Raw genomic sequence first — 18,077 nt, 5'->3', positions numbered from 1 at the left:
GGCTATGTTGTGGCGAGTAGCCCGAGGCAGTGAGCCGAGTTTGCTTTGTGGTCGGATGTTGGTATACAATTAACTGCCTATTGGGGTATACCTGCCTTGTCAATTGATTTACGGCTTGTTTATATTCGGGGAATCCGACGTATTGATGCAGTGTGACAATTACAGTTGTATCAAATATTAGTTTGCAAAGTTTCGCATTATGCCGGTACCAAAGCTTACTGTAGGTTGTGTTTCAATGTTAATTACCCTTGAAGTAATATATGTTATTTTTTACTTTACAGATACACAGGTTCTTCCAACCAACGGTCAAACGAGCGGCCAGAGACGACGACGTAATGCATTTGTATTGTATTTAGTTTTATTTTGTCTGCATAATTTATCGTTTTTATGGGAGAAGTATATAACATGTTGGGTGAGGGGGTTCGAGAAAGGCTAGTTGTGGTTGTTGCGAGTTGCCTGGGGCAAGGGGCCGAGTTTCCTTCGTTGTCGGATGTTGGTACACTTAACTGCCCATTGGTCTATTTGCCGTGTAAGTTGATGTACGCTTGTTTATTTGGGAAGCGGCATCCTTGGTTCGAATCGACGTCCACAGTGCAAACAAAAAATACTTGAAAAGTCATTGTTTTCTTGTACTTGATGGAAAACGAATTCTTCCAACCTATAGTTTTCTCTATATTTATCTTTTAGCGAGAACGGACCGATCAAAGACGCGGACAATCGAGAAGGGAGGTAAACTTCAGGCTTGTGTTCTTTTCGTTTAATTATCTTTCAACAATTATACTCCATGGTTTTACAAAGCTGCAGTGGTATTGATGCAGTGTGGAAAGTAGCTAGAAATGAATGTGTAACTGTAAGATTGGATTTTCGAAAAGTTATCAATAAGTATTGGATGGTAATCAACATCCCTTTGAATTACAATACTATCAAATATAAGTTCACACATAACATTTTAAAATGTTACTTAATTAATAAAAAGAGTTTCTTTAAATACGATAAACATTTATTTGCAGTGAGTGAACGCAAGAAAAGTAGCAGTGGATCGAATTCAGGTAGGTTCCTAACGATTGCGGTTCCGTGTCAGAAGACTAGTATGATTTTAATAACATTCCAATGATAAAGGCTCGTGACCTGAATGGTTCTTATATCGACTGGTGAAATAAAATATCATCTAATTCTGGAATGCAATGTCCACAGATTTACATTTAACTTACACAAACAAAGGATAACGATAATGTAGAAATCTTTCCCTCAAATATTAATTACTTAGGTGCTGTATTTTTTATTTATTTTAAATAAACGAAAACTATTTAAGCATTCTAAACGTGTTTTTGTAACATTGTTTTACTCAACTCTCAACAACTGCAGCACCCCAGCAACTAATATTTTGCAGTTCGCTTTATACTATCATTGCCTTCAAACGGAGTAAGTTCAATGTAAATCTGTGGATATTGGCCTTTTTTAAGTGTTACACAAAGTACCCAAATAATATTTAGTGGGTGAATGTGCTTTTAAAACAGTTGATAAATTAACGTTTTAAATCACTGAATCATCTTTTTTTGTGACAGGGTCAAGTTCTGAAGAGAATAAAGCAATATCTGTTGGAGGTAAGTCATTTATTTGTATTGTACACAAAATAAGTTATATGTTTCTTGATACAATGTGACAAGTAGCTAAATTAACTACAGTTATTTGCAACTTGAATAAAGACTTACTTGTAGACCAACCCTATGTTCCCTTTTTCTTAGAAGCATCTTTATTTGAGTATTATTTAAACGCTGCCTGGACAAAAACATCTGCTAAACTTCAGGCGTGTGTACTTTTCTTCATTTTTCAACAATTATACTCCATGGTTTATACAAAGCTGAAATTAAATTAATGCAGTTTGATAACTAAATTACCTAAAACTGTTTGCAACTTCATGAATGATTTGATTAGACCGATCTCAACTTCCCTTTTTCAAATTTGCGTCTGTATCGAGAAGGGCGTGTTTGAATCCCTTTTTATGGACTTTCGATTAAAACGCTCTCTGGACAAAAAACATCTACTGAAATAAGAAATGGTTCTGGTCAACATGTATAAGACAAAAATACTGGTCCATTAAATATTTCCGTTTTATTATTTTGAAACAAATGTGTGTTGTTTGAATTGGATTCTCGAAAAGAAGTATAAATTGTTGTTGTCTTCAAAATCATTTTTAAAAAGTCAAGTCGAAACGTTGACAAAGTTGGAGCATGTACTTTGTCCTTTATAGTCAGAAATAAGCCAGTTAGTTTATCTTGCCAACCAAGTAATAACCCTGAACTATATACATGTAACAGGTAATACGAATCACTTCTACAATTACAACTTATTTTCCATTGTTGAAACAAACGGGTGCATGAACAAAATATCAAATATTTGTTTGCTAAGTTTTGCATTTAGTAGGTTGTATTTCTTTGCTATTTTTCATGAGGTCGGTGCTGCTGCTGCTGCTATTTCCCTAATACATGTAGTAAAATTATTATGTTATTTTATATGTTATGTTATTTGTTATATGTTATTTACGACGACGTAATGCATTTGTATCTTATATGATATTATATTGTCTGCATAGTTTATCGTTTGTTATTGGGATAAAAAAAATTACATGTTAGGGGTGGGGAGGGGCGACAAAGGCTATGTTGTGGCGAGTAGCCCGAGGCAGTGAGCCGAGTTTGCTTTGTGGTCGGATGTTGGTATACAATTAACTGCCTATTGGGTATACCTGCCTTGTCAATTGATTTACGGCTTGTTTATATTCGGGGAATCCGACGTATTGGTGCAGTGTGACAATTACAGTTGTATCAAATATTAGTTTGCAAAGTTTCGCATTATGCCGGTACCAAAGCTTACTGTAGGTTGTGTTTCAATGTTAATTACCCTTGAAGTAATATATGTTATTTTTTACTTTACAGATACACAGGTTCTTCCAACCAACGGTCAAACGAGCGGCCAGAGACGACGACGTAATGCATTTGTATTGTATTTAGTTTTATTTTGTCTGCATAATTTATCGTTTTTATGGGAGAAGTATATAACATGTTGGGTGAGGGGGTTCGAGAAAGGCTAGTTGTGGTTGTTGCGAGTTGCCTGGGGCAAGGGGCCGAGTTTCCTTCGTTGTCGGATGTTGGTACACTTAACTGCCCATTGGTCTATTTGCCGTGTAAGTTGATGTACGCTTGTTTATTTGGGAAGCGGCATCCTTGGTTCGAATCGACGTCCACAGTGCAAACAAAAAATACTTGAAAAGTCATTGTTTTCTTGTACTTGATGGAAAACGAATTCTTCCAACCTATAGTTTTCTCTATATTTATCTTTTAGCGAGAACGGACCGATCAAAGACGCGGACAATCGAGAAGGGAGGTAAACTTCAGGCTTGTGTTCTTTTCGTTTAGTTATCTTTCAACAATTATACTCCATGATTTTTACAAAGCTGCAGTGGTATTGATGCAGTGTGGAAAGTAGCTAGAAAAGTATGTGTAACTGTAAGATTGGATTTTGGAAAAGTTATCAATAAGTATTGGATGGTAATCAACATCCCTTTGAATTACAATACATGTACTATCAAATATAAGTTCAAACATAACATTTTAAAATGTTACTTAATTAATGAAAAGAGTTTCTTTAAATACGATAAACATTTATTTGCAGTGAGTGAACGCAAGAAAAGTAGCAGTGGATCGAATTCAGGTAGGTTCCTAACGATTGCGGTTCCGTGTCAGAAGACTAGTATGATTTTAATAACATTCCAATGATAAAGGCTCGTGACCTGAATGGTTCTTATATCGACTGGTGAAATAAAATATCATCTAATTCTGGAATGCAATGTCCACAGATTTACATTTAACTTACACAAACAAAGGATAACGATAATGTAGAAATCTTTCCCTCAAATATTAATTACTTAGGTGCTGTATTTTTTATTTATTTTAAATAAACGAAAACTATTTAAGCATTCTAAACGTGTTTTTGTAACATTGTTTTACTCAACTCTCAAAAACTACAGCACCCCAGCAACTAATATTTTGCAGTTCGCTTTATACTATCATTGCCTTCAAACGGAGTAAGTTCAATGTAAATCTGTGGATATTGGCCTTTTTTAAGTGTTACACAAAGTACCCAAATAATATTTAGTGGGTGAATGTGCTTTTAAAACAGTTGATAAATTAACGTTTTAAATCACTGAATCATCTTTTTTTGTGACAGGGTCAAGTTCTGAAGAGAATAAAGCAATATCTGTTGGAGGTAAGTCATTTATTTGTATTGTACACAAAATAAGTTATATGTTTCTTGATACAATGTGACAAGTAGCTGAATTAACTACAGTTATTTGCAACTTGAATAAAGACTTACTTGTAGACCAACCCTATGTTCCCTTTTTCTTAGAAGCATCTTTATTTTGAGTATTATTTAAACGCTGCCTGGACAAAAACATCTGCTAAACTTCAGGCGTGTGTACTTTTCTTCATTTTTCAACAATTATACTCCATGGTTTATACAAAGCTGAAATTAAATTAATGCAGTTTGATAACTAAATTACCTAAAACTGTTTGCAACTTCATGAATGATTTGATTAGACCGATCTCAACTTCCCTTTTTCAAATTTGCGTCTGTATCGAGAAGGGCGTGTTTGAATCCCTTTTTATGGACTTTCGATTAAAACGCTCTCTGGACAAAAAACATCTACTGAAATAAGAAATGGTTCTGGTCAACATGTATAAGACAAAAATACTGGTCCATTCAATATTTCCGTTTTATTATTTTGAAACAAATGTGTGTTGTTTGAATTGGATTCTCGAAAAGAAGTATAAATTGTTGTTGTCTTCAAAATCATTTTTAAAAAGTCAAGTCGAAACGTTGACAAAGTTGGAGCATGTACTTTGTCCTTTATAGTCAGAAATAAGCCAGTTAGTTTATCTTGCCAACCAAGTAATAACCCTGAACTATATACATGTAACAGGTAATACGAATCACTTCTACAATTACAACTTATTTTCCATTGTTGAAACAAACGGGTGCATGAACAAAATATCAAATATTTGTTTGCTAAGTTTTGCATTTACTAGGTTGTATTTCTTTGCTATTTTTCATGAGGTCGGTGCTGCTGCTGCTGCTGCTATTTCCCTAATACATGTAGTAAAATTATTATGTTATTTTATATGTTATGTTATTTGTTATATGTTATTTACGACGACGTAATGCATTTGTATCTTATATGATATTATATTGTCTGCATAGTTTATCGTTTGTTATTGGGATAAAAAAAATTACATGTTAGGGGTGGGGAGGGGCGACAAAGGCTATGTTGTGGCGAGTAGCCCGAGGCAGTGAGCCGAGTTTGCTTTGTGGTCGGATGTTGGTATACAATTAACTGCCTATTGGGTATACCTGCCTTGTCAATTGATTTACGGCTTGTTTATATTCGGGGAATCCGACGTATTGATGCAGTGTGACAATTACAGTTGTATCAAATATTAGTTTGCAAAGTTTCGCATTATGCCGGTACCAAAGCTTACTGTAGGTTGTGTTTCAATGTTAATTACCCTTGAAGTAATATATGTTATTTTTTACTTTACAGATACACAGGTTCTTCCAACCAACGGTCAAACGAGCGGCCAGAGACGACGACGTAATGCATTTGTATTGTATTTAGTTTTATTTTGTCTGCATAATTTATCGTTTTTATGGGAGAAGTATATAACATGTTGGGTGAGGGGGTTCGAGAAAGGCTAGTTGTGGTTGTTGCGAGTTGCCTGGGGCAAGGGGCCGAGTTTCCTTCGTTGTCGGATGTTGGTACACTTAACTGCCCATTGGTCTATTTGCCGTGTAAGTTGATGTACGCTTGTTTATTTGGGAAGCGGCATCCTTGGTTCGAATCGACGTCCACAGTGCAAACAAAAAATACTTGAAAAGTCATTGTTTTCTTGTACTTGATGGAAAACGAATTCCTCCAACCTATAGTTTTCTCTATATTTATCTTTTAGCGAGAACGGACCGATCAAAGACGCGGACAATCGAGAAGGGAGGTAAACTTCAGGCTTGTGTTATTTTCGTTTAATTATCTTTCAGCAGTTATACTTCATGATTTTTACAAAGCTGCAGTGGTATTGGTGCAGTGTGTAAAGTAGCTAGAAATGAACGTGTAACTGTAACGTTGGATTTTCGAAAAGTTATCAACAAGTATTGGATGATAATCAACATCCCTTTGAATTACAATTCTATCAAATATAAGTTCAAACATTACATTTTAAAATGTTACTTAATTAGTGAAAAGAGTTTTGTTTAAATACGATAAACATTTACTTGCAGTGAGTGAACACAAGAAAAGTAGCAGTGGATCCAATTCAGGTAGGTTCCTAACGATTGCGGTTCCGTGTCAAAAGACTAGAATGATTTTAATAACATTCCAATGATAAAAGCTCGTGACCTGAATGGTTCAAATATCGACTGGTGAAATAAAATATCATCTAATTCTGGAATGCATTTAAAGGGTCTAGGACACAAAACACAATGTCCACAGATTTACATTTAACTTACACAAACAAAGGGGTTGTTCTAAAACCCCCTCGACCCACTCGACCCCCACGACCCACGACCCACGACCTCGACTTTTGTGCGATCTTTTTTTCTGTACACCGAAATTGCCAAGACGTCGACTACCATGCCTAGCACATCACAACAACACAGCGTACGAGACATACCATACACACGTAGTATGCACGAAGCAAACTTCGCGTGGTTGGCTGCTGAGATCGGGCCTGTGGCAATAGTGATGTACAAATAAAAAACCGCGGTATTTCCACGTGTATCTCTTGGCCGATCCGAGATTATTATCCCAACTGGAAACCTGCGTGTACCGCCCGAATACGATTACGGCCAACTCATTACGTGATGATCAGGCAGACCCATTTCCGGCCGATCGCTCCCTTCCTGTGTACTATTCCTCATCAGCGGAGCTCAAGGTTGTAGACCCGACCGACCAAATTGGCCACACGGGCGTGTTTGGGGTCCCCAATCGGTGTGCACGTGACGTGCGGAAGCGGAGAGTAAATACTTCCAATTCTGTGTGGCTGATGCAGACTCTAAATCGGGGACTTAATTCTTACTCGGCCGTAAAGCGACATTTTATGAATTCGGAATTGGGACATTCTTCGAACACGGGGCGGACGTCGAGGGGTCGTGGGTCGTGGGTCGTGGGGGTCGAGGGGGTTTTAGAACAACCCCAAACAAAGGATAACGATAATATAGAAAGCTTTCCCTCAAATATTAATTACTTAGGTGCTGTATTTTTTTATTTATTTTTCAATAAACGAAAACTATTTAAGCATTCTAAACGTGTTTTTGTAACATTGTTTTACTCAACTCTCAAAAACTACAGCACCCCAGCAACTAATATTTTGCAGTTCGCTTTATACTATCATTGCCTTCAAACGGTGTAAGTTCAATGTAAATCTGTGGATATTGGCCTTTTTTAAGTGTTACTCAAAGTACCCAAATAATATTTAGTGGGTGAATGTGCTTTTAAAACAGTTGATAAATTAACGTTTTAAATCACTGAATCATCTTTTCTTGTGACAGGGTCAAGTTCTGAAGAGAATAAAGCCATATCTGTTGGAGGTAAGTCATTTATTTGCATTGTACAAAAAAAAACAGTTATATGTTTATTGATACAGTTTGACAAGTAGCTAAATTAACTACTGTTATTTGCAACTTGAATAAAGACTTGCTTGTAGACCAATCCTATGTTCACTTTTTCTTATTTTGCATCTTTATTATTAGTACTATTTAAACACTGCCTGGACAAAAACATCTGCTAAACTTCAGGCGTGTGTACTTTTCTTCTGTTTTCAACAATTATACTCCATGGTTTATGCAAAGCTGAAATTAAATTAATGCAGTTTGATAACTAAATTACCTAAAACTGTTTGCAACTTCATGAATGATTTGATTAGACCGATCTCAACTTCCCTTTTTCAAATTTGCGTCTGTATCGAAAACGGCGTGTTTGAATCCCTTTTTATGGACTTTCGATAAAACGCTCTCTGGACAAAAACATCTACTGAAATAAGAAATGGTTCTGGTCAACATGTATAAGACAAAAATACTGGTCCATTCAAAATTTCCGTTTTATTATTTTGAAGCAAATGTGTGTTGTTTGAATTGGATTCTCGAAAAGAAGTATAAATTGTTGTTGTCTTCAAAATCCTTTTAAAAAGTCAAGTCGAAACGTTGACAAAATTGGAGCATGTACGTTGTCCTTTATAGTCAGAAATAAGCCAGTTAGTTTATCTTGCTAACCACGTAGTAACCCTAACATATATACATGTAACAGGTAATACGAATCACTTCTACAATTAAAGCTTATTTTCCAAACATTGATTAAACAAACGGGTGCATAAAAAAAAATATCAAATATTTCTTTGCGAAGTTTTGCATTTAGTAGGTTGTATTTCTTTGCTATTGTTCATTAGGTTGGTGCTGCTGCTGCTGCTGCTGCTATTTCCCTATAATACATGTAGTAAAATTATTATGTTATTTTATATGTTATGTTATTTATATGTTGTTATATGTTATTTACGACGACGTAATGCATTTTTATCTTATATGATATTATATTGTCTGCATAGATTATAGTGTGTTATTGGGATAACAAAAATTACATGTTAGGGGTGGGGAGGGGGCGAGAAAGGCTATGTTGTGGCTGTGGCTTGCCCGAGGCAGTGAGCCGAGTTTGCTTCGTGGTCGGATGTTGGTATAAAATTAACTGCCTATGGTTCTACATGCCTTGTCAATTGATTTACGGCTTGTTTATATTCGGGGAATCCGACGTATTGATGCAGTGTGACAATTGCAGTTGTATCAAATATTAGTTTGCAAAGTTTCGCATTATGAGTCTTCCGCCGTGTTCAGTTTTCCGGGTGACGTAGTCGGACATATCAAAACGCCGTTCGAACGGTTTTAGCTTTCCGGCGTGTTCAGTTTTCCGGGTGACCTGTCAGATACCACCGCGAGTACCCTGGCGAGTACTGTAGTTCTCTCAGCAGTGACCCCCAAATTGTTTATATTACGATTCTTTTCTGTGTAGTCAAATAATCTCTTGCCCCATCTTTACATGTGTTCATTAGTACAACTTTAGGCAGGTCACACTCTGCCTGCATAAAAAACAACTCATACGATCCACGCGTTTGCCGCTAGTTGTACTCGACTCGTGGACGCCGCCATGACAGCTACCGGAGGGTAATGGATAACTCAATACGGCACTAAAAATGGACTACTTTCGCTTGCTGTGCGCAGGCATCGCATGACGTAAAGCTACCGTATTTGGTCATTCGAAAAACTGAACACAGCGGAAAGTTGAAACCGCCACACCGGTACCAAAGCTTACTGTAGGTTGTGTTTCAATGTTAATTACCCTTAAAGTAAAATTTGTTATTTGTTTTACTTTACAGATACACAGGTTCTTCCAACCAACGGTCAAACGAGCGGCAAGAGACGACGACGTAATGCATTTGTATCTTATTTAGTTTTATTTTGTCTGCACAATTTATCGTTTTTATGGGAGAAGTATATAATATGTTGGGTGAGGGGGTTCGAGAAAGGCTAGTTGTGGTTGTGGCGAGTTGCCCGGGGCAAGGGGCCGAGTTTCCTTCGTTGTCGGATGTTGGTACACTTAACTGCCCATTGGTCTATTTGCCGTGTAAGTTGATGTACGCTTGTTTATTTGGGAAGCGGCATCCTTGGTTCGAATCGACGTCCCAGTGCCACAAAAAAAAATCCCTTGAAAAGTAATTGTATTAACTTGTTTTCTTGTGCTAAGGAAAAATAATTATCTCAACTTATTTGTCTCTATCTTTGTCTTTTAGCGAGAACGGACCGAACAAAGACGCGGACAATCGAGAAGGGAGGTAAACATCATGTTTGTGTTCTTTTCTTTATTTTCAACAATTATGCTCCATGGTTAATACAAAGCTGGAGTGGTATTGATGCAGTGTGGCAGGTAGCTAGAAGTGAAAGAGTAATTGTTACATTGGATTTTCAAAAAGAAATCAACAAGTGCCGAATAGTAATCAACATCCCTTTGAATTACAATTTTGTAAATTATTAGTTCAAACAATACATTTGATTTTGACCAATCCCTCTTTTAAAATGTTACTTAGAGCTTGTTTTAAGCCGTTATTAACATTTATTTGCAGTGAGTGGACGCCAGAAAAGTGGCAGTAGATCGAGTTCAGGTAGGTTCGTAACGATTTGGGTGCCGTGTCAAAAAGACTAGTGTGATTTTAACAACTACATTCCAATGATAAAGGTCCTACCTGAATGGTGCTAACATAGACTCCTTAAATAAAGTAATTCTTAAAATCTAATTCTGGAATGCATTTAAAAAGTATAGATGTTTTGTGTAGGACAAACAAAAACCAGATTGTTCACAGATTTACATTCAACTCGCACAGTTTGAAGATAATGATATAAAAAAGCTTTCCTTAAAATATTAATTACTGAGGTGCTGTATTTTTGAGAAATGAGTAAAACAAGTAACGAACAAAATTTTCGTCTCAGGAGACGAAAACTGTATGTGGACACTCTATTTTGTATTACAAAAAGTATAATTCTTTTTACCGGGGTGTGTGTGTGTGTTTTATTCAGTATTTAGAGTAGTATTTTACATCAGGATGAAACCATTTACATATTTACATTCAACTCGCACAGTTTGAAGATAATGATATAAGAAAGCTTTCCTTAAAAAATTATTACTGAGGTGCTGTATTTTGTTTTTGATAAATGAGTAAAACAAGTAACGAACAAAATTTTCGTCTCAGGAGACGAAAACTATGTGGACACTCTATTTTGTATTACAAAAGGTATAATTTATTTTTACCTGTGTGTGTTTTGTTCAGTATTTAGAGTTGTATTTTACATCAGGATGAAACCATTTAAGAACAGCTGTTTAATGAACGTATTAGATCACCGAATCCTCTTTTTTTCTTGTGACAGGGTCAAGTTCTGAAGAAAAAAATGCCATATCTGTTGGAGGTTAGTCGTTAAATTGTATTGTACAAAACAAAACCAGTTATATGTTTGGGGTTGCGATAAGTCAAGTGTAGTCACGATAGATTCTCCCTTTCTAATTTGACTGAATTAATCATTTTCTTTAATAGCAACGGTAAACAAGAACACAGATGTAACTACTAGGAGACGAACACCAGGTAATATCATTATTAAGTCGTTTAACGCATATCATTTAAAGTGCTGTTCGACTTTTTTAACAATGCGAGATTAAAATTATCAAATGTAATTTTGGTTTTAATCTGAAATATTATCAGATGTCAATATGGTTTTTTTTCTAAGACAAAGACAACAACAAAATATATGCGTTACAGTAGCTGAACGAACACGAAATAATAGTATTATTCTTGTTAAAAGTGAACGAAGCAAGTTCAAAAGTGACCGGTTATAGGGCCATAGTTGTATGTCAAATTGAATGCAACGTTTCCAAAATGTCGTAATTAATAGAATGGTGAAATTTGTATATTTCCCAGAAACTTCTAACTTAATATACGTGATGGTAAAACAATTTTAACTCTAATATTTATCAATATTTTACAGCTGCAAAGGTCAAAAGCTCATCGGCTACATTGGTCTCAGGAGGTATGTTTTCGTTTCCTTAAAAAAGTCCCCCCCCCCAAAAAAAAGGAATGTTTTGAACTTCACGATTATAACAAAAACGTTACACTCAACCCTATATTGATTCACGGTTCCAAGAACAATGTCACACGGTGATTCATAATGTTTAGTTTAAGTCGAAAAAAAATCAACATCGTGGGATTATTTTTTTTTTTTGTGAATCTGTGGAGTTGACCTTGTTCGGTTATATTATACATTAGTATAACATTGCACCTCGTCTTTGGAACCCACTGGTGCTTGTTCTCAGAACACTAAGTAATCCCTCAATCTTCAAACGGAAGCTCAAAACACACCCCTTCAAACGAGCATTTTAAATCCTGGCTTTTGACTTTGCGAACCGACGCCATTGAATGGCATTTTCTTTTTTAATTACTGTGCTCGCTCTAGACGTGCTGTTAAAATTATTATTAAAACAGTGTTCTGATGTATGTTTCTTTTGGTTTGTTTTTCTGTCGTAATTAGATACAGAACAGGTAGATTGGACTCAGAAAAAGTTTGAAGTCAACTTTGAGGATAGAGTCGAGGATTTTCTCGACTTGACGTTTCAAGATGGCAAAGTATTGAGAATCGGTAGGTGTTTTTTATTTAGCCGAAAATCGGCGTCTGGTTATTTCATTTGCTTCATTTGCACGAGAACGCTTCCTTCGCAGTAGTTAACCAACACATCTTTCCATTTTATTTTCCATTTTCTTGTAGATGTAATCAGAACAAAAATGAGCATCAAAGATGAGAGTGGTAAAGAACTGAACTCAGAATCGCTACAAGGAAAAGTCCGGGACAACCGTTTGGTATTCACAATCTTCTTGATAACTGGAGGTGTAGAAATCAAACTGGAAGGTGAACAACGAGTGTTCCTGGAGTATGTTACGCAGGGTAGGAAGTCCAAATGCACAAGAGTTAGAGAGACATATACAAGAACCAAATGTAAGATTTTCATCCTTCCATGTTAACCTAAATACGAGGGTTTAAACGAACCTTGTTTTAATAAATAGTAGAACTATATACATGTATACTGGTGTTTTTTAGAACTCAAGAACTGAACATAGTATACCCAACCAAATCAGAAAGCTTAATTTGAAGATTAAAGGCACTGGGCACTATCGGTAACAAATGTTAGCATAACAACTTACTTGGTACCGAGCAATAGAGAGCTCTTGATAGTAAACAAAACATTGTGAGAAATGTTCTCACATCGTTCGTTATTCTTTTGCAACTACGATAACCAATTAAGTCGAAACTTTCACAGATTTGTTTTGTATGCATATGTTGTGATACACCAGTGGAGAATACTGCCCTCAGACAATTACTATTAAAGTGTCAGGGCATTAAAAAATGTCAACAATTTGTTTCCTGCGAGCGGAAGGTTAAAGGGAAAAAAAACAGTGAAAAAGAAAACAAAACAAGTTACACATTGACCGGTTGTAGTTCTGTATCAATTAATAATTGTAACATTTCAAATCAGTCGTAAGAATGTTTTATATGATTATATGTACTTTATTACAAAAAAAGAGACAATTACATGTAAGACAATTTTTGATTGTGTGTACTGTGGACAGTTTATGTCATAGTGTTATTTTTCAAAGCCAAGAGATTTAAACATCATTACAATTTTGAACGAATACCAATAATATCCTTCTAATGACGATTACAATTTCTATGCAGCGACTGGACAAAGCAGTGACAGGCGAACGAGGTCAGGTATGTTCCTACCGACTTTGGTTCCGGGTCACAAAAATTGAAGTGTAATGAAACTCAAATATTATTGAAACAATTCCAAGAAATTACGTTAGTTAGACTTAAGTTAGACTTGATGATACAGAAAGGCACTTAGCACACTTCTGTACCCAGCTACTGAATTCAGCATATATGTTAATTGTGAACAAATGAAAATCAATATAATGTAAACATTTTTACATGGGATCTGATGTTAGCATAGAAGCATATAAGTACTGCAGATGCTACGATTCAATCAACAAGATTATTCAAACGGAATAATGTTAGAACAACGGAGTGCACACACCAATATATCCAATGAGTCTGCAAAGTTTCGCATTATCCCGATCAAAAGTTTACTTTAGGATGAAATTTATATTTTTTGATTATGAGGTTGTTCTTGCAGCTGCATTAGTTGCTGCTGCTGCTTTTGCTACTGCTGCTACTGCTGCTGCTGTTGTTGCTGTTTTTTGTCGTTGCTGGTGCTGCTGCTTTTGCCGCTGCTCTTGCTGGTGCTGATGCTGCTGCTCTGCCGCTGCTGAAGTTGCTGCCTCTGCTGGCTTCTGCTAGTGTTGCTGCTTTGCCGCTGCTGCTGCTGCTGCTGCTGCTGTTGTTTGTCAATGCTGGTGCTGATGCTGCTGCTCTGCTGCTGTTGACGTTGCTGCTGCTGCTGCTGGTTTTGCTGCTGCTGCTGATGCTATTGTTTGTCGTTGCTGGTGCTGGTGCTGCTGCTTTTGCCGCTGCTCTCTCTGATGCTGATGCTGAATTCCGTATACACTTCCCTTTTTAATGTTTTTATAATGTTTATTCTTGTTGTGTATATTTTAAACTCAATTCAGCCCTCGGGTTGCGATGTTTGAATTTTTAATAAACCATTAATAATAATAATAATGCTGTTGCTCTGCTGCTGCTGACGTTGCTGCTGTTGCGGTGCTGCTGCTGCCGCTGCTGCTGCTGCTGCTCTGCAGCAATTGCAGTGGCTAATACTGCTGCTGCTTTATCGCTGCTGATATTGCTGCTGCTGCTGCTGACGTTGCTGCTACTAATGTTGTGTTGGTGTGGTTTCTGTTTCTGGTCAATGTCTTTAAGAAGCTGGTGCTACGGAAAGTTTTAATTTTTGAGTACAGGCGTTTTGGTAATTCGTTTAGTTTTTATTTTTACTTTTCAGATACATATGTTAAGACCAGCAGTCAAAGGCTCAGGCAGAGACGAAGTAAGCATTTGTACCAAAATTAGTATTTTCCGAAGTATTTTTTTTTTTACTTGTATTGAATAATAAGCTGGTCCGGTTTTGGATCGTTTCTAAAAGTTTCTGTTTTAATGTACGTGATGGTAAGATTCATTTAATTCTCCCCACTTTTGAGAAAATAATGTGTCATTTTCTAACAAGCAGAGATCAATTAAATGTAGGCAAAATGTTATTGCTGTGGGCTTCGGAAATATTATATGTCAAAAAAATACAACATCTGAACGAATCAGAAATAAAGGTAACCTTTATTAACGATAAATATTTATTTGCAGGGGGTGAAGGTAGCAGTGGAAGAAGCAGTGGATCAACTTCAGGTAGGTTCCATACCGATTTGAGTTCTGTGTGACAAAGAGTGTAGTGTCTCCAAATGATCTAGATACAAATTCAACGATGGAGCTCATACCTGAAAGGTTCTAACCTAAAATATCATCTAATTCTAGAATGAATTTGGGTGTGCGCGTGTGTGTGTGTGTGTTTTATTCAGTATTTCTATGTGTATTGTGGCGAAACCCGTCCGGTCGGCACCAGCACAGGACGAGCGGCAGTCCTGCTGGTACTCGGGGTGAGGTCTATGGAGACCGTATATCGCCGCCTGTGATTAAACGTAGGGGAAGGGGGTCTAGAATCCTAATTAACTCACTGACTCCAAAGAGGGTGGACAGAAACAAGTTCCTGGTTCAAGGTTGATCCGTTGTATTTATTGGAATGATCAAAGCGCAGTAATTACTGATTCCAATAGTGTAGGTTATTCCTACGTTCCTTTAGGCAAATTACAATTAAAGGTAAATGAGAACCACTTAAGGTAAATTACGAGACGCCTTAAAGGCCTGATGCAATCCCGGATTCCACAACAAGCAAACAATGAACAACAGAATACGAGCTCCTTACGGGAGAAGAATATAGCACGTTTCAACAGCTTCCAACACTTCACACTTTCAACAGTTACAAGCATAAACCTACCCCACGGTTACACGACTGCCAGTCACTACCGGCACACAAATACTCCTTACCCTATTATAGCCCTACTGCCACGGACTCTATAATTATAAACCCTTCCCTGAAGACGTTGCTCCGCCTAGCTGCTTCCCGCCGCGACACTAAAAACACGTGCTTGCCATCCACTGCCAAGTCTGCAACTGCCTAGCATCACGCGATCTACGCACAGCGTGCTCCCATAATGCCCCGCGGCAGCTAGCGCTTCGCCAAAGCGCCTACTCGCACTCTAAGGGCGCCTGTTCTCGCGCTATGCCTGGAGCGCCACCATGCGGTACCATTTCGTTACAGTATTTTACATCGGGTGAACTATGTAAAGACACTGGACACTATTGGTAATTGTCAAAGACAAGTCTTTTCACTTGCTGAATCTCAACATTTGCATAAAATAACACACCTGTGAAAATTTGAGCTCAATCGGTCATCAAAGTTGCGAGATAATAATGAAAGAAAAAATACCCTTGTCACACGAAGTTGTGTGCTTTCAGATGCTTGATATCGAGACCTCAAATTCTAAATCTGAGGTCTCGAAATCAAATTGGTGGAAAATTACTTCTTTCTCAAAAATTACGTTAGGCCTACATCAGAAGGAGCCGTTTCTCACAATGATTTGTAAAATCATCCTCTTCCCATTGCTCGTTACCAAATAAGGTTTTATGCTAATACATATATTGAGTAATTACTAATAGTGTCCACTGCCTTTAACAACAGTTGTTGAATTAACGTGTTACATCACCGATTCCTCTTTTCTTGTGACAGGGTCAAGTTCTGAAGAGAAGAAAGCCATATCAGTTGGAGGTAAATCATTTGTTTGTGTAAAAAAAAAGAGCTATATTGTTGGGGTTGCGATAAGTCAAGTGTTACAATTTACCTTTCTAAATGACTGAATTAATCATTTTCTTTAATAGCAACAGTAAACAAGAACACAGGTGTAACTACTAGAAGACGAGCACCAGGTAATATCAGTATTAAGTCGTTTAACGCATATCTTTGCAATTAAAGTGATGTTCGAGTTTTTAAACAATGCGAGATCAAATAGATATTATCAAATGTTATTTTGGTGTAAATCTGAAATATTATAAAATGTCACTATATTGTTTTTCTAAGACAAAAAAATAAATACGTTACAGAAGCTGAACGAATACGAACTCTGCTTGTTACTTAAAAGTTATGAAAACGTCAAAATGTTATTTGCAGCGAGTAGAAGTTTAAAGGTAAAGAGATAAAAGGTGGAAGTGAACAAAGCAAGTTCCAAAGTGACCGGTTATAGTTGTATGTAAAAATGAATGCAATATACGTGTTGGTAAAAATTGTGTAACTCTACTTATCAATATTTTACAGCTGCAAGTTCATCGGCTACATTGGTCTCAGGAGGTATGTTTCCGTTTCCTTTAGAAAATCCCCCCCCCAAAAAAAAAAAAAAACGTATTACACTCAACCCTATATTGATTTACGGTACCAAGAACAATGTCAGACGGAGAATCATAAATGTTTAGTTTAAGTCGAAGAATGTGTCAACATCGTGAGATTATTTGTGTTTGGTGAATCTGTGGAGTTGATTGTCTTCAATCCTCCGAATACTAGAAGTAATACCTCAATCTTCAAACGGCAGCTCCAAACGGGTTGTTCTTAAACCCCCTCGACCCCTACGACCCCCTCGACGTCCGCCCCGTAATCGAAAAATGTCCCAATTCCTAATTCATAAAATGTCGCTTTACGGCCGAGTAAGAATTAAGTCCCAGATTTAGAATTCACAGTGTGTGATCCGCGACGCAACTTCCTTCCACGATCGACTAGACTTGATTTCAAGTCTGAGACTGCGGTTATATTTATCTGCATCAGCCACACAGAATTGGGGGTATTTACTCTCCGTGGGCCATTTGGTCGGTCGGGTCTACAACCTTGAGCTCCGCTTAGAGCAACTAGAAGTACCATAGAGAAATGGTACACAGGACGGGAGCGATCGGCCGGAAATGGGTCTGCCTGATCATCACGTAATGAGTTGGCTGTAATCGTACTCAGGCGGTAAACACAGGTTCCCAGTATAAAAATCTCGGATCGGCAAAGAGATACGCGTGCTGGAAATGCCGCGGTTTTCATCTGTACATCATAATTGCCACAGGCCCGATCTCAGCAGCCAATCACGCGAAGTTTGCTTCGTGCATACTAAGTGTGTATGGTCTACCTCGTACGCTGTGTTGTGATGTGCGAGGCATGGTAGTCGACGTCAGCATACAAAATTGTGTGCGTGATTGGGCGAGGTTGTGAACTGTGGCAATTTCGGTGCAAGAAAAAAAACGCACAAAAGTCGAGGGGTCGAGGGTCGTGGGGGTCGAGGGGGTTTTAGAACAACCCGCTCCAAACACACATTTTCAAACGAGCATTTTAAGTCCAGTATTCACGAAGCTTAACTTAGTGGAGT

The 18,077-nt window shown here is 37.3% G+C and overlaps 1 protein-coding gene across 11 annotated transcripts in view; it reads left to right on the top strand.

Annotated features, from left to right (window-relative positions):
• The window catches only part of LOC117291459 (serine-rich adhesin for platelets-like), a 74,670-nt gene that overhangs the window by 45,988 nt on the left and 10,605 nt on the right, over positions 1 to 18,077 (top strand). For 6 of the 11 annotated variants that reach the window (XM_033773158.1, XM_033773161.1, XM_033773160.1 and 3 more), the window contains 25 exons: positions 688 to 729; positions 1,011 to 1,049; positions 1,566 to 1,604; positions 2,934 to 2,984; positions 3,340 to 3,381; positions 3,670 to 3,708; positions 4,225 to 4,263; positions 5,597 to 5,647; positions 6,003 to 6,044; positions 6,328 to 6,366; positions 7,597 to 7,635; positions 9,468 to 9,518; positions 9,882 to 9,923; positions 10,212 to 10,250; positions 11,011 to 11,049; positions 11,175 to 11,222; positions 11,623 to 11,664; positions 12,163 to 12,270; positions 12,397 to 12,624; positions 13,363 to 13,398; positions 14,582 to 14,626; positions 14,935 to 14,976; positions 16,415 to 16,453; positions 16,564 to 16,611; positions 16,997 to 17,029. In XM_033773158.1, the coding sequence (XP_033629049.1) occupies positions 688 to 729; positions 1,011 to 1,049; positions 1,566 to 1,604; positions 2,934 to 2,984; positions 3,340 to 3,381; positions 3,670 to 3,708; positions 4,225 to 4,263; positions 5,597 to 5,647; positions 6,003 to 6,044; positions 6,328 to 6,366; positions 7,597 to 7,635; positions 9,468 to 9,518; positions 9,882 to 9,923; positions 10,212 to 10,250; positions 11,011 to 11,049; positions 11,175 to 11,222; positions 11,623 to 11,664; positions 12,163 to 12,270; positions 12,397 to 12,624; positions 13,363 to 13,398; positions 14,582 to 14,626; positions 14,935 to 14,976; positions 16,415 to 16,453; positions 16,564 to 16,611; positions 16,997 to 17,029 (1,302 nt within the window). The remainder of the gene's footprint in view (positions 1 to 687; positions 730 to 1,010; positions 1,050 to 1,565; positions 1,605 to 2,933; positions 2,985 to 3,339; positions 3,382 to 3,669; positions 3,709 to 4,224; positions 4,264 to 5,596; positions 5,648 to 6,002; positions 6,045 to 6,327; positions 6,367 to 7,596; positions 7,636 to 9,467; positions 9,519 to 9,881; positions 9,924 to 10,211; positions 10,251 to 11,010; positions 11,050 to 11,174; positions 11,223 to 11,622; positions 11,665 to 12,162; positions 12,271 to 12,396; positions 12,625 to 13,362; positions 13,399 to 14,581; positions 14,627 to 14,934; positions 14,977 to 16,414; positions 16,454 to 16,563; positions 16,612 to 16,996; positions 17,030 to 18,077) is intronic. The other 5 variants (XM_033773159.1, XM_033773156.1, XM_033773163.1 and 2 more) reach the window with 5 other exon arrangements.

This window comes from Asterias rubens, chromosome 6 (assembly GCF_902459465.1).
Source record: "Asterias rubens chromosome 6, eAstRub1.3, whole genome shotgun sequence".
Lineage (NCBI taxonomy): Eukaryota > Metazoa > Echinodermata > Asteroidea > Forcipulatida > Asteriidae > Asterias > Asterias rubens.
This window is presented reverse-complemented; position numbering and strand designations above follow the sequence as displayed.